The sequence below is a fragment of the Schistosoma mansoni genome, chromosome 3 (genome assembly GCF_000237925.1).
Source record: "Schistosoma mansoni strain Puerto Rico chromosome 3, complete genome".
NCBI lineage: Eukaryota > Metazoa > Platyhelminthes > Trematoda > Strigeidida > Schistosomatidae > Schistosoma > Schistosoma mansoni.
Genome location: NC_031497.1, coordinates 25,616,114 through 25,633,459, shown reverse-complemented (window position 1 = coordinate 25,633,459; position 17,346 = coordinate 25,616,114). Strand labels below are relative to the sequence as shown.

Below are 17,346 nucleotides of genomic sequence, written 5' to 3'. Positions count from 1 at the left end.
TCGAACCCAGTACCCTCGCTTCAGACGCCATCGCGTTATCCGCTCGGCCACTGGCCAAGTGGTACTTGGTTCGAGTCCCAAAGTGAACATCAACTCTGAGATACAGGTACATCCGGCTGACGAGTCCCAAATAGGACGAAAAGCACGTCAAACTGGATTCCACTGTTAACCACTATCAATCTTTGCTTACAATGCTTGTGAATTAAGGCTATGTCGAGGCAATACGCACAGTATGCACATATGCCAATTAGAGACCGACTAGTTGCAGTCCTAACACATCGATGGGAAGATTCAAACAAACAATACTAAATGAATTTAATAGGACAATCACTTAAACGAGGGCAAAACTAAAGACTGGCGCTGAATAGTATGAATTCATTATATAATCATTTTGGTTCTCATCAGTTGCTTATAGCCTATTTTAAAATCAAAATTTTTTCCACTGATTCCTAATACCTCCGGGTTGTATTTCCTCATTTCTTCAGCAATCTGAAAGACTCTTCCGGTCTCCCACATTGTCCGGACAATCCATGTACCTATAAAAATTGTCGTTCTGGTTGTTAGAAAGTGCATCGGCCTCATGACTTCCAAAGGAACTCGGCATTGATCATGAGACGTCATAATTATTCCTTCAACTCCCAGGACAGATTTTAAATGGTTTGAATTATATTTTCTAGTTAGCGTTTTCCCAGCGAGTTGGTTTTCTACGGAATGGGGTTGCTAATCCCATGCCCAACCCTCCTCCTTTACCCGCGCTTCGAACCGGCAGTTACCCCCCCGCGAGCGCGATCGGAAGAGCAGTGCCACGGGACTACACTTAAAAATATGGTGATTAAAAACTGGTTTTTGGTTACCTCATTAAGCAACCATCTAAAGTTTGTTGAATCGAAGAATTTTTAAGTTACCTTCTCGATTTTCCGGAACTTTATCCCTCATACTCTATTTGAGGTCTTATTAAATTTACTAGAATGTTTGCTACATCATGATATACATGTTCAGTCCTAAATACCTCGTATTTATAAGTATGTCAATTTCTACGGTAACCTAGAACAAGACATTGACTACTACTCAGTGACCAATACATTTTAAGGGCATAGTAATTTGCTAGTTACTGTTCAAGATTACTTTATCAAGGACAAATCATCCATTTTCTATTGAATTAATTCTTATCTGTCTTCTGAAAGAATGAAGTATAAGTTCGGGGCAGCCAAACCGAAACGTAGCATCAGTCCTTGAAGTAACTAACTTCTGGTTTGAGCCATGTTGGTACATGCAGACTACTTGGTTGAGGTCCGTGCAACTAACGTAACCAATGGTTGGAGACTGTGGATGACATGGCTCAGAATTGACCACAATGGTGTAGGTGTATACACTCTTTATCTTCCCTTAAACCTTGAGATTAAAATTGCTTCATATCTTTCTTTCTTCCTGTACTATATCCTTATACATAACCTTTCGTTCATATATTACCACTACTAAATTAACTACTTCTATGAATGCGGTGTTCGTCTTGTTGTGCTAGTGAAGTATGGCAACTTGGACTGATGCATAAATGTGCCTGGTCCTATGTTGTAGCTAACTGAATGACTGACTGAATTATCTGAGAATTAATAAACATCTAAGAAATACAAAATCTCTATTTAGAACAGTTATTATTAAATGTAAATGATAAGACCAAAATCTTATCTTCATAAAGAATAATAATTGCTTATCTTCACTGTAAAACTAATCTTTGATATTTATATGTATATCATATTATTCTTACTTTACTTTCATACGCCTGTTACACCCAATGGAGCATAGGCGGCCGATCAGCATTCTTCAACCCACTCTATACTGGACCTTCCTTTATACTTCTATCCAATTTTTGTTCATTCTTCTCATGTCTGTCTCCATTTCTCAGCTTAATGTGTTCTTTGGTCTTCCTCTTTTCCTTTGGCCTTCAGGACTCCATGTGAGGGCTTGTCTTATGACACAATTAGGTGATTTCCTCAATGTGTGTCCTATCCACTTCCAGTGCTACTTCCTGATTTGTTCCTCCGCTGGAATCTGGTTTGTTTTCTCATATTATTCTGGCAGTCAATCATTTATGTAGTTGATGTTACATAACATGTAACATTAATTTATCTCCTTTACGATACTTATTTTCATTTATTTCTCTGGTTTTCGTTTCTTCTAAAACGCTTGATTAACCAGACGATGAATTTCGGCGATTGTTTACATCCCATTGTGGGACCCCTCAGTAGTGCTCATCCACGATCCCTACTTACGAGATTCGAACCCAGGACCGATAGGTCCTGGCTCATTAGTGACTGGTTTCAAGAGGTATTTCCTGGAGTTCTAGTGAGAAGCAGTGACCAGTCGAGTTCAACCAGATGTGTTGTGAGATAGTAACTCACTGAAGACAATGGTGGATGTGTCGCTCAATTTCGTGGATTAGTTGAAATTAGACATTAACACTATTGGATGCCGGCTCAGTGGTGTAGAGGTTAAGTGTACGCGCGCGAGGCAGATAGATCCCGTGTTCGAATCGTGGGTGTGCACTTCTAAGGAGTTCCACAGTAGGACAAAACGGCCATCCAAATTACTGTAATATCCACAAAATCCCCTTCTGATTATTTTACACTTGGAAATTTCTACTATTATACCGATATATCCTTACTGAATTGGATTCAGATTTACAACGTTTGAATATATTGTATTGATCACTGATAGAATCATACACTCATTCCCTAATTTATTGATAAGGGAATAATCTATAAAACTGATGACATCTAATTATATAAGCTGTTTGGTTGTGTTTATAGGTTAACAATAACCAAACAAGATCGAAGTCAAGAAGACAAATTGTGAGTCACATGTGAAGAAATTTGAACACATCACTTCTACCTGAAGTTTGTGCTGATGATGTCATTTAGAATAACTATGAAAGCTTCACGACCAAACCATCCAACTCAGTGAACATAACTCCATCTAAATCATCCATTTGAGCTACAAAAATCTTCTCAACCATCTTATAGTATGAGTCCACCATCGGATCTAGGGGAATAATTATCAATGAACTATGTTGTACCCATGATATAAAGAGAATTGGTATTGTTCCATTACAATTACTATTATTAATGTTTGTCAGGTTTATAAAAATACTGTCATTACATTTACCCTACTAACAAAAATTTGTATACGTTCATGCTCGTTGATTTATAAGCTCCCTTTTATGTATACTATTTTTGTGCATGAATAAAATTTATATCATTATTGAAAGCATTTATCATTATTTTGTCTAAAAATCACACCTGAAGCCTTCGACCCTAAAAGTCTAATCCAAAAGTCAGTGGAGCAACGTAAGTTGATGTAGTTCCATGGTAACCGGTGACCAACAATAGGTTCATACGCCATTTGTTCCTCTCGAATTCTGGAGCCCATGTTCAACATTGGTTTGGAATTAGGGTTATCCAACTCCCCTAAATGGACCATCAGGATTCATCCACCCGGTTGAAGCGCCAGACATTCGCTTTTCGTCCTTTCATTTTCATAAATAACACCTCCAGCACGAGAAAGCAGTGAATAGAACTTCCTTGTGAGTGACTGTATACGTGTGGCCATGTGAGAGCATTTTGAGAAGGAGGGCGGACTGTCCCCACTCTCGGCCTTACCAGGGCATTTGGGGGCATGTAAGACATAACTGACTACTGAAACAATATAAGCATATCCAGTTATATTTATTATATGAAACTATACAATACTGTTGACTTGTACATGGGATTCATTCTGTGCAGATTGCTTGTACTTTGTGTCCATAGACTAATCTAGTTTAATCTAGTTCTACATCATTCAGTTGTATACAAGTAATTAATCTCTTGGTCTTTTAGGTCTAATATCTAGTGTATTGTCGAGTATTGTACTATCTAGTGTTCCAGTAGCAAAATCGCCTTGTGGGTAGAACTTCCCTGTGAGTGATTGTATACACGTGGCCATGTGAGAGCATTTCGAGAGAGAGAGAGAGCTGATACTCCATAACCTTGATCTTACCAGTGCATATGAAAGGCAAATCGCACAGTGAATACTTATACAACTACATTATAACTAGTCTATCAACCAAATTCACTTAGTATTATTTGTTTGAATCTTCCCCATTGCATAAGCAAGTAGCTGTCACGACTCAGTAGCTGAGTGGCTAACGTGATGGCGTTTGAAGTTAAAGGTACTGAGTTCGAATCCCAGAATGAACATCAACTCTCAAATGCAGGTACATCCAGCTGACGAGTCCCAAATAAGACGAAACGCGCATCAAACTCTATTCCACTGCTAGCCACTATCTAATCTATCAACAATTTTCTAATCATCAAAAAGTCGGTAAATATAATCCCCAAAAAAATAAAACTATCTAAATGCATGATATAACATCATTTATCTATCTCTTATTTGTTTTTCCATTTCCTGTCTATATTCCTTTCTATATAAAGTTTTTTTTGATTGTTTGATTATTGACGTTGTGAAACTTTCTATGGATCATAATTTTTTGATACTCAATTGAATTTTCTGTTGTTGCTGTGGCTGTTGTTGTTGTCAGGCTTAAACGATTTTGCTATGTTTATCAATTGTATAGGGGTGTACATATATTTGTTAATATGAATAATAAGAGTAATATGAAATTAAATTCTGATCACTATGTATGCTGGTGAGCAGTCTATACTCTTCCATGAGGGGTAACAGGCGTAAGTAAGTAAGTAAGTAAGTAGGTATAGATACTGACACGAACACATATTCATTGATATTCATACATACAAACAAATGTCATCAATGTCATGGAATGTAATATACATATACTCACATACCTATCAAAGTTATATCCATACTTCTATAAAATTGGTTAAAATGATAACATTGTTCCGTTGTTGTTGTTGTTGTTGTTACTATTCATTATTATTGAAACCCTTTTAGTTATTCCTTCTTTCCTTTTACGTGATGAAAGAACTCAGTTATTATTCTTTTATTATTTTTGTCTTAGTTAATGATAGACGTCTTATTTTATTACGATAGAGAATAGAAGAAATTATGATGTATATGAAACAAAGATGGTTTGGTAGTTGGCAGTGGAATCCAGGATGCATGTTTCATCTGCTATATCCTAGTGATGACATAAGTACGGGTAACTTCCAGGACCTATTAATGGACTATTACTTACTTACCTACTTAATTACGCCTGTAACCCTTCGTGGAGGAGCATAGGCCGCCCACCAACATTCTCCATACAACTCTGTCCTGGGCAATCCTTTCTAGTTCGTTTCAGTTGTTATTCATCCTTTTCATATCTGCGTATTCCTTCAACTCCCAGGGCAGAGTTTAAATAGTTTGAATTACTTTTTCTGGTTAGCGTTTTTTTAGCGAGTTAGTTTTTCTACGGGATGGGGTCGTTAACCCCATGCTCAAACCTCCTCCCTTACCAGGGCTTGGGACCGGCAGTAGGCCACGGAGGAGCTACAGGCGGAGTTAATGGGCTATTATTCTATATATATTCTTATTGTTTAACTATTAAGTGATTGGATTCTGTTTATCTATATTCATCTTATTATAAGCTTCATTTTGACCTATGGATTACTATTATACGATCTACTGTTCCTAAACTATATTCAGTTTATTAATTATTATCTCCCACGTTCACAGTCACATTCGGCTTGATCTTGTACAAATATTATTTTTCTATTTTATGATGTGATGTGGTCTGTTTGTCTGGTTTATAAACCGAGTATGCTTGAAATCAAGGATCCGCATAGCAGAAGCTGCAATTAGTGTTCTGGACTCGATTGGAAGTGCTAGGCGGACAAGGGACTAATAAGGACGCTAGACTGTTCATACCAGTTGAACGTCATTGTTTTGGCACAGTGTTAAGATTAGACAAGTCGTATTCCGATTGGTGGATAACTCATGTGATAAAAGCCGGACATAAAATCGTAACGAATCGGATACGGTCTTCTTATTTTTGTAGTCATAGTAAGTTGGCGACGGCCTTTTATAAAGTTGCATCATCCAATTTGGGACTCGTCAGATGGATGTACTTGAATCTCAGAATTGATGTTCACTCTGGGACATCCAACTGACAAGTCTCAAATAGGACGAAACGTGCATCCTGGATTCTACTGCTTACCACTATCCATCTTTGCTTATAATGCTTGTGAATTAAGACAATATCTAGGCAGTCCGTACAGGATGCACATGTGCCAATAAGAGACTGATCAATTACAGTCCTAAACATTAATGGGAAGGTTCAAGTAAACAATACCAAGTGAATTTTAACCTCACCCTATTGCACAAGTAGGTGGCTAACAGGAATCAGTAGCTAAATGGATAACGCAATGGCGTTTGAAGCGAACGCTACTGAGTTCAAGTCCCAGGGTGAACATCAACTCCGAGATGCGGCTGACGAGTCCCAAATAGGACGAAACGCTCTTCCTGCATTCCACTGCTAACCGCTATCCATCTTTGCTTATAAACATACAATTGTTTTAATCTACATATTGTTAGTTTGTATTTCATATTCTCTTCTGTTTTACTCTGATCACACATATTGAATAAAATCAACAAAAAAATGAAGATAAATGTATCATAAATTTATTGCGTTAGTGACTTTTCATTTTATATATAGTTGAAATCATGAGTCAATTGAAGCTAGACCGCCGTGGAAAACCTGAAAGCACTGGACGGCCGTTTTGTCGTATTATGGGACTCCTCAGCAGTGCTCATCCACGATCCCACCTCGCGAGATTCAAACCCAGAACTTACCTGTCTCCCACCGGAGCACTTAACCTCTCGACCACTGAGCCAGCCGGCATCCAAAGGTCTTAATATCCGACTTCAACCAATCCACGAAGTTGAGCAACCTTTTTACCATTGTCTTCAGTGAGTCACTATCTCCCGACAGACCTGGCTGAACTCCACTGGTTACTGCTTCTCACTAGAACTCCAGGAAATATCTCATGGAACTAGTCCAGTACTCCCAGATTTTCCAAAGTGGTCTACCTTCAATTGACTCATGATTTCAAATATATATATAAAAATTACTAAAAATCTCCACAAACAACTCACTTTCACATTTTAATTGTTACCTTTTTATTATTATACATTATAATTTCATTTGGATAGAACAAGTCAGAGTGTGTGTGTGTATATGTGTGTGTTGCTGTACAAAAGGGTTCTTAATAGTTAAAATAAACAGAGAAATAAAAAGATTTCAAGTTATCATTTAGATTAATCAATATATAGACGGCAACAGATTAAACAGAAATAGAATATAGAATGTAAAGGGGTTCAAACAAATTACCCTATTTTCTGTTAAAATATATAAGAATTTAAACAAGTTCAGGAAAAAAGTTTTTTTTATTCTAATAGAATATCCATTTGATATAAGAATTTCGACTATTTCCACTGTATAAGTGAATAGACGTGACGGAGACCCTTAATCAAGTCTCTCTTTATATGTTAATGTTATATCCCGAGGAGAATTGTGAATGGTAACTTTGTGAACTATTTATGAACCAATGTGATATATATATTTCCTATTGTATAACTGCCAAGTAAATTAACTATTCATATTCGTGTCCATCTTTTTATAAGCTTCATTTTGACCCATAGACTATTACTGTACGATTTACCATTCCTGAGTTATGTCTAGTCTATTAATTGCTGTCCCCCACATTTACAGCCACATTTGGCTAAAGCTTGTATAAATGTTATTTTCTATTTTATGGTACGATGTGGTCTGTTTGGTTGGTATATAAACCCAGTATGTTTGAGAATAATGATTCATATTTCAGAGGCTGATATTTGTGTTCTGGACTTAACTGGCTGGGCTAGGCAGAAAGCAGGACTGATACTTACTCTAGACTGCTCGTACGAGTTTCGTGTGTCATTGGTCCGATTGATAAATCGCAGCTCTCCAATTGGCGGTCTTATCACGTCATACATTAACTGGGCATTGACTCGGACACAAGATATAACAGTATCTCACTTATCTAACATCAGGCAGATAACATAATGTAAAATTGTAAACGACAGAATGATTAAATTTATTGGGACTCGGAAATAGTGATCATTCCATTACAATTCAAGGAACAAAAATTATTATGTTCACCTAATGATCTCAATGTCATGAATGTTCAGAGCTGAACAGTGGAAAATTATAAAGGCATAACTGTTCATTACATTCAGTTTTTCAATGATTTCAAGTTGGGCTACAGCTTATAACGAAAAACATGCTTCCAAGTAAATCACCCTATATTGTCAGTGTATGTATGTACATCATCTTGGAGTCAGGTATCTCAAAGACAAGTCATCAATAATAGATAACATTAACATATTAACAGGGAACTCGGCCACACAATTTAACAATATATATATATATATAATTTCATAATTTAGATCCCAACCTGAACTTAAATAGACACTAACACAGTTCACTTTCAAGAATAAGTGTACTACTGAATAGTCCAATACTAAAACGAAACGGTTACTTAGTGCTCGTGAGTCACAATCGTCAATCTAGCTAAGATCAGTTTGGCGTTTGAACTCAATATTCTGCAATCTTCACAAATCCCCTAATTTGGGTACTTCAGTACATTATGTTTGAATAGAAATATCTTTTAAATGGAAAAAAAATGAAACTTTATTTTTACTTTATAATTATATATTTATGCATACGTATTTATACATGGATTATTTTCATAACAAATAAAATCACTTTAAATTTCATGAATAGATCCCGCCGCCGCCGCCGTCATCATCATGATCATCATCATCACCGACAACAACAAACATCATCTTTATAATGAAGCCTATGGTTAAAAAAAAAACTTGGAAAAAGAAAAAAAAAGCAAAATCAAAGCTGAAAATAATCAATATGACTGTTAAATTATAGTTTTAACGACAGTAATCTTAATTGTTGTAACGATAACAACAAAATAAACATTAACCCCATACTTACACAAAATTTAAGATTCAATTTAGATTTATCCAAGAAGTCAAATACAGAGAGAGAGAGAGAGAGAAAGAGAGAAAGGGGGGGGACAGAAATCTTTCCACCTACTTTTCATTACATTACATCATAAACTATGAAAAGATCATGTGTATGTAATAGAATATTCACTAAGGTAAATAAATAAACAAAAAATCTGTAATATATGATGTAATGACATAGATTGTTTGTGTATATGTATGTGTGAGTGTGTGTGTGTGTCTATTTGTGCTTGTATCTGATTTTCAAATGTGAATAATTTAGTTTCAATAAAGATCATAATCACTTATTCCCCCCCTCCAAAATGATTATAATCAAAAATATAAATTAGAATGGCTATTCATTAGCCTTTCATTAAATAAATATATATGGATATATGGATATTTATATCTGTATATGTGTATATCTGTATAGATAGATAGATAGATAGATAAGGTTTGTCTGTTATGTAATCACAACCGTAATCTTGTATTGTTTGGGAAAACTCTTTTTTTGTTTTGATTTTTCCCAAATTATATTGTCAATTCATAGAAAAAGAAAAAGAGAGAATGGTTGAAATAGAAAATTCTAAACCATTTGTTTTATGAAAATGCATTGAAAGTATAAAATCTACTTAAATGATTTGAAATCAGTAGTATGATAATAATGAAATAGTTTTAATAACCCAAAAAAACATTTCTTTAATAAATTATTATCTAAACAAGATGAAAATAAAATGGATAAGACAAAAGAAAGAAAAGGAAATCCATTAGTTCTAATGACAGGAACTACTTTTGTATGTTATTTTATGCTTTTGTTCTGATTATTTAAGATCATTGTTATCCATTGATAACTTGATGATCTCAAAAGATCAAGATCAGAATAAATATGAAAGATGATCAACGTAATACAAAATAGAAGGATAACTATATATACTGAAATGGTGAAATGAGAAGAAGAAGAAGAAGAAAGTAAAGGAATAATACTTACTTACTTATTTACTTACGCCTGTTACTCCCAATGGAGTATAGGCCGTCAACCAGTAGGATCATGACTATTTAAGATCATGTTATCCATTTATAACTCTATGATCTCAAAATATCCAAAATCGGAATAAACATGAAAGATGATCAACATAACATAGATCAGATCACAAAGTAAAAGGATAACTATGTGTACTGAAATGGTGAAATGAAAAGAAGAAGAAGAAGAAGAAAGTAGAGGAATAATAATACTTACTTATTTACTTACGCCTGTTACTCCCAATGGAGTATAGACCGCCAACCAGCATGAATAATAATAATAATAATAATAAGGAATCTAAATTCTTATTTATATAGAATAATCAAGTTAGATGAATATATAGAAAGAAAAAAAAACCTTTTTTCAATCAATAAAGGTAACGGTTAATAAATAAAAACATCATTGAAATAATTAAGGCGCTCAATAATCAATCAATTTTGATTGATTATTCAGTTGTATCCATAGAAACAACTCTATTGTTTTTTTTATATTACGTAATCAGAAAGGAAATAAAAAGGAAAACAAATCAAATTAAATTTCTTGTAAATAATATATCCAATCTATATAAGTAATATTAACTTAGTTTCAAAAAAAGGTGATAATGTTTTTATCAAAGTTGAAAAGAGGGGAAAAAGTTCTCTTTTTTTTTTTAAATTTCTTCTGTTACTATGCATAGATTCAATTGAAATGTATTAAAATTAAAAGAAAAATGATAATAATTCAATGGATTGAAATCATAAATAAAATTTTGAATATTTTTATCATTCAATAAAATAGAATGTTACATATATATATATATATATATAAGTAGTATATAAGTAGTATCCTATATTCAATATTTCAATTATTTAAACAAAATGTATGTATATATAGATTTCTTTGTTTTAAATAAAATGCCAAATAAAAAATGCGGATTTAAAAATTATTGTTTGTGCGTATTTTAAATGTTTTCTCTTTTTTTTTTCTTTCTAGAGAGAAAAAAACAAAAAAAAGAGAAAAAATTCAGCCGATTATTTCATTTTTTTAATATTATTTTTTCTTTCTTTTTTTCTTTCTTTTTTTGTTGTTGTTGGTTTGATATAGATTTATTTTATTCCATTATTTTTTCCACAATATCTAAACATAAGTAAATTGTATTTAAAACAGATGGAAAATAGGAAGGAAAGAAGAAAGAATATTTTTCTTTGGAAAAAAAACAACAACAACAAAGAAGAAGAAGAACGAAAAACTCATAGTTGATAAGATTGTATTGGATCCCTATTCATGTATATGTATATATATATATATATATATATATAGAGAGAGAGAGAGAGAGAGAGAGAGATATTTGAATGTATTTACAAAGATTGAACATTGAATTGTATTTTATACATGCTTAGATTGATTCTTCAAATATCATGACTTTTAATGGACTTATAATGCATTAATTGAATGATATAAAAGTTATACACAATAATAATGAATATACATGTATATTATGATTGAATAGAATTAAAGCTAAGCATTAGATTCTTTCATTTCAGCAAAATAAGCAATTAAACGATCATGTGATAAGCATAATAATTCTTGTTCCCAACTTATATCAGATTGGGAATTTATTGATTGATATTGATTTATATTTTGATGATGATGATGATGATGATGTGATTTTATGGAATGATCTTGGTGTTGTATTGGTGTAATGGATGATTTATTATGATCATTGATTACGGTTGTATTTAGGTTCAAATCATTTGGTTCCATATATTCACCTGAATAAGATATAAAAACATTTAATAATAATAAATAAACTAAGTAGGTTTTAAATGAATTATTGTTTAAATTTAAATGAATAATCTTATGATTGATTGAAGTCAGAAATGTGAAACGTTGAATAAAGGTTAAGCATTTGCTTGTTAAAGTAAAGATTCTAGAACGATCTGTGATGACATTACATTACATACATTACGCCTGTTACCCCTCGTGGAGGAGCATAGGCCGCCCAAAAATACTCTCCATCCAACTTTGTCCTGGGAATTCTGAAGGGAAACAGAAAAGAGGAAGGCCTAAGAATATACTACGTCGGGAACTGGAAGGAGACATGAAAAGGAGGAATAGCAATTGGGAAGAACTGGAAAGGATTGTCTAGGACAAGGATGGATGTATAATGTTGGTGAGTGGTCTATACTTCTCCACGAGTGGTAACAGACGTAAGTAATTAATGTACAATTCAATAGTGTCGTTAATATGTTGCACCTTCCTTAGTTTGATTAAATGATACAATACAACCAGGATAAATTTGTTTACTTCACAATTAAAATCATAAAAGTAATTATTGGCGCTATAAATAAAATGTTGAAGATGAATCCTATATATGTGAATTTCATGTTGGAGAATTAATATAACTAAGAGAATACTTCTTCTTTACCCCCCCCCAAAAAAAAAGATAAATTTAATGGCTAAAAAGTGGTTTCTTTTTTCCCTTTTTTAATAAAACAACAAACTTAATAGTCAGCAAGTAGCTATCAGGACTCAGTAATTGAGCGAATGATGCGATGGCGTTTGAAGCGAAAGGTACTGAGTTCGAGTCCAGAGTGACACATCAACTCTCAGATGCAGGTACATTCAGTTGACGAGTCCCAAATAGGACGAAACGCACATCAAACTGGATTCCACTGCTAGCCACTATCCATCTTTGCTTATAATGCTTGTGAATTAAGACTATATCGAAACAATACGCAGAGTATGCACATATGTCAATAAGAGACTGACCATTTGCAGTCCTAACACATCAATGGGAAGATTCAAACAAAACAATACCCAGTGAATTTAGTAGTAGTAGTAGTTGTTGTTGTTGTTGTTGTTGTTATATTCGATTCCATTAACCAAAACGTTTTGTGAAAAAAATCTCTTCATCAATAGTAAATTAAAGAAAAAACCGAAATCTATTATTATAACTCTATATGTAAACACTGTTCATTAAGCCTAATTCTAAAAACAAAAAACGATATGTATAAATTGTAATTACCTATAAAAAAAAAACAACAAAAAAAAATGAACAATTATCCAACTTTTTTGTTATTTATCTCTTTCAATACCCTACATAACAACAAAATTTAGTCAATATTAGCCTACATCCTTTTGTTTTTTTTTCTTTTTTCTTTTTCTTTTTCCCTCTATAAAGTATCATTTTTCCCTTAACAGTTTACTATATTATACAAAGATGACATAATTGAAGAAAAAAAATATTTTTTTAAAAAGTAATACCCCATAGTTACAACTACCTTTAATTATATATATATATGTACATATATCATTTGTACTAGATAAAGACAAATTGTTCCTTTCAAACAAAAAATAAAATCTATTCTAATCATTAATATAGACAATTATTATTAAAATTTTAAATTATATACTTTAATAAATAGAGATGACTATTTAAAGTCACTTAGTATTGTTTGATTGAATATTTCCATTGATGTTTAGGATTGCAACTGGTCAGTCTCTAGCTGGCATATGTGCATACTGTGCGTATTGCTTCGATATAACCTTAATTCACAAGCATTATAAGCAAAGATGGATAGTGGATAACAGTGGAATCCAAGACGCGTGCAACTTTGTCCTATTTGATACTCGTCAACTGGACATACCTGTATCTGAGAGTTAATGTTCACTCTGGGATTTGAACCCATTACCGTTCGCTTCAAACACCATCGCGTGATCCACTCAGCTCCTGAGTCGTGATAGCCACTTGCTTGTGCAATGGGGTGAAGTTTAAATTCACTTAGTATTGTTTGTTTGAATCTTCCCATTGATGTTTTAGGACTGCAACTGGTCAGTCTCTAATTGGCATATGTGCATATTGCCTCGATATAGGCTTAATTCACTACTACTACTGCTACAAATATTATTCGGTATCGGTTATTATGCTTGTATTTTAAAATGTAATTGAATAAATATTTGGTTAGCATATCGACATTCAGGTCCGAAACTAGCCTGATATGTTCGGGTTCGTTTTTAATGAGTCATAGTTAAGTACCGGATGATAACAGAGGTTGGTATTCTAAACACTCTTAGTTTAAATGAACACTCTGTAGTCATTCGGAAAGGATTTTTTTAAAACTTTTTTATAAACTGGGATGACCAGCGATCGAGAATAGTCAGATAGGATTACATTCAGCTAACAAAAGTTAGCTAATGTTTCAATCAACTTAGCCGTTAAAATTAGATCCCACATTCCTCTGTCAAGGCTGTTTGCTGTCATTGGCTTTAAATTAAATCAGACTTATTTTGAAAGCTTCATCGTTCTTATTAGGTTGGTGTCTGGCAAAATTTCTACATGAACTCAAAAAACTCTATTAGTCTTTGGTAACAAATACTTGTGGAGTAAGGGAAATGTCTATCCACCAACCAACAAGCGTATATACTGGGTAGCAGTTTGCTCTGTACTCCTTTATAGCTATGAAATATATCTATTTGCTTCTAATTTGAACTTTTAATGATTATAAGTGTTATTTATTTTGTAGATTTAAGACAGATATCAGTCTATAAGTAAAAAAAGACTAACTTTGAAAAAGAAATCTATCACGTCTGAAAGTAGATAATACCTAAATTAAAATTTATAATTTAACCCCATCACCATTTGTTATAAATAGGACAAATTGGTTCATGTAATAGAGAAAATTGTTGTTGGTACGTTAGAACAGTACAAACGATTATTGTACATTATATTGATTAAATATCAAGCTATTTTAAATCAGAAGAATATCATATTAAGTAAACATTATACTGATAAAAAATGTGATCATGGATTTTATGCCAACTCCAACGCAACCTCACCTATATTTCTAGGAAGGAAGCATGGTTAGTGTTTCATATTTTTATTTATCTGTTGATCAGAAGAGGTTTTGTGGAGATTTCAGTATTTTCATAGTTGAATTATCATGAGTCAATTGAAGCTAGACCACTGTTGAAAAATGGTGCATGTTCAAAATGTGGCTCACCAACTTTGTTGAGGAATAATTCCTCTATATCTGACTCCAATAAATAAATAATATCCTGCTAACTGATTATTTACTGCAGGCTAAATCTCCTAGTAGAAATTACGAGTTTACTCGAGATTATTGAAAAGCCTGAACACCAGTTATAGAAATAGTTTATTGTTGAAGCTCAGTAAAAATCCACAAGCGCACAGATAGCAAGCACACCGGGAAAACAAGTGTGTGTGTGTGTGTGAGTGTTAAAAATCCATATATATTTTTGAGTGTTAATGGATTGTGGATAAATTATTGATTGTCTTTGTTTACAACCAATGAGAGAACAGATTAAAGATTGATGTGCAGACACATGTGCTCAATCAGACTCACACATAAATTTACAAAGTGGATTAAATGTTAAGATTACAGAGAGCACACAAATAATACAGTAGTTGAATGGGCTTGCTACACCACCATAGAAAACCTGGAAGCACTGGATGGCCGTTTCGTCCATGGTGGTCTAGCTTCAATTGACTCATGATCTCAACAATATTAAATTTTTTTTATTAAATTATACTATACACAAGATTAAATAGTGGTTATCATTATAAAGTTAATAGAACTTACATAAATTTTGTCTTGAATCAATTCCTTTATCCGGATACAGTGCAGTACTTGTTAATCCGTCAACGTTTAATTCAGTTGTATCATATTTCGTAATCATAGGAATCGATAAATCTTTTGATTGTTCCGATATACTACTTATAGAATTATCTAATTGTTGATGTTGTTTTACAGTTGGTTGATCATAATCATTTTGATGATAGTGATGGTGATGCAGATGATGATGATGATGATGACTAGATTTGTTATCATCAACATATTTTTTGTTGTTAGATTGATGTTTACGTTTACGTCGTCGTTTCTGATGTACCGGATGATACCACCATAAACTTTCTTCACTTGGACTTTGTTGTTTATTTAAATATTTTAATGAAATATCATATGATGAAGTGAAAAGACAATCTTGACAAAATTCTGATTTGTTGTTATGAGTAGGATCAATGTTATTTGGTTTAGTTTTATGCTTTTTATAAATATTTTCAGTTAAAAGTTTTACATCACATTCTTTAGAAGAATCAGTTTGACATAATGCTGAATATAATTCATTTGTTACATGGAAACTCTGAAATTGAAAAGGGAATCAAATGAGGAAAGGAAAATTTGAAAAATAGTATTCGTGAATGAGTCTTATCGAGATTGGTTTAATTTGAAGATGTTATTGATGGTGGATGAACATCATTTAAAGTAATATAGAAAGATATGATGTGATGTATGATCGTTACATCTCAGCGAAAGTACTAAGTATTGAACCAAAGACCTAAATGTTATGAGATTGGCACTTAACTCTTAAACTATCATGTTGATACCCAATGCTACAGAGTTTTTGAGTTTTATTAATTTATGATTTTGTGCGACGATCCTCCAGTAAGATAATAATAAATAACAAGGAGAAAATCAGTCATGAAATTAGCCTTTGAAACATATTACAAATATATAAGTTACGTTTCGTTCGATCTTTAATTAGAAAACAGATCAGAACTAAATTGATTCAGTGTACGATTTATTAAAACATTGGTCACGCTGAATCTGATTGCAAATAAAACTCAATGTCTGCCGATATTTGTTTTTGTATCAGGTAATATTATTAACTAACAAGCCCTCAAATGCCCTAGTACGGCCAAGAGTGGGGAGAGTCCGCTCTCCCTCGCCAAATGCTCTCACATGGCCACGCGTATACAGCCTCTACCAGGATAGAACTACTCATTGCCTTCTCGCACCACGGGTGTTGTTTAAGAAATTGAGAGGAAGAAAAACGAATGTTCGGCGCTTTAACCGGGTTGGTAGAAATGGCGCGTCCACCTAGAGGAGTTGGAAAACCCCGAATTCAAACGAATCGTGCACATGGGCTTCAGTATCCTGAGGAAAAAAATGGCGTATGAACAAATTATTGGTCACCGGCTACCATGGGACTGCACCTCCTGACGTCGCTCCACAGTCTTGTGGATTAGGCCTATAGGTCAAGTGCTCCGGTTGTGGCTTCCTTAGAAAACCACCTGCTTCGGTTTGGGCACCTGGGCAGTATCACAGCCCTCACACAAATCAAATGAGATCAATGCGGCGCATATATATCTGGTGCCTCTTCGTACCAATATTTATGTGTTTATATAATAAATAATGATATTAATAAATATAATTGATAGCTACTGGACACAATTCTCATAATACGTCATCAATCAGTTACTGTGTAACTACGGCAATTTACCTTTTCATTTAGAAAGTTATTTTCAGAAACGATAAGAATGTTTATGTGAAATG

The 17,346-nt window shown here is 33.4% G+C and overlaps 1 protein-coding gene across 1 annotated transcript in view; it reads right to left on the bottom strand.

Annotated features, from left to right (window-relative positions):
* Positions 1–12,942: 12,942 nt before the first annotated feature.
* Positions 12,943–17,346, bottom strand: part of Smp_177000 (hypothetical protein) — a gene marked incomplete at both ends in the record, with an annotated part of 71,028 nt that continues 66,624 nt past the window's right edge. Inside the window, 3 exons of the mRNA XM_018799773.1 lie at positions 12,943–13,019; positions 15,595–15,741; positions 15,877–16,153. Of these exons, the coding sequence (XP_018651529.1) occupies positions 12,943–13,019; positions 15,595–15,741; positions 15,877–16,153 (501 nt within the window). The remainder of the gene's footprint in view (positions 13,020–15,594; positions 15,742–15,876; positions 16,154–17,346) is intronic.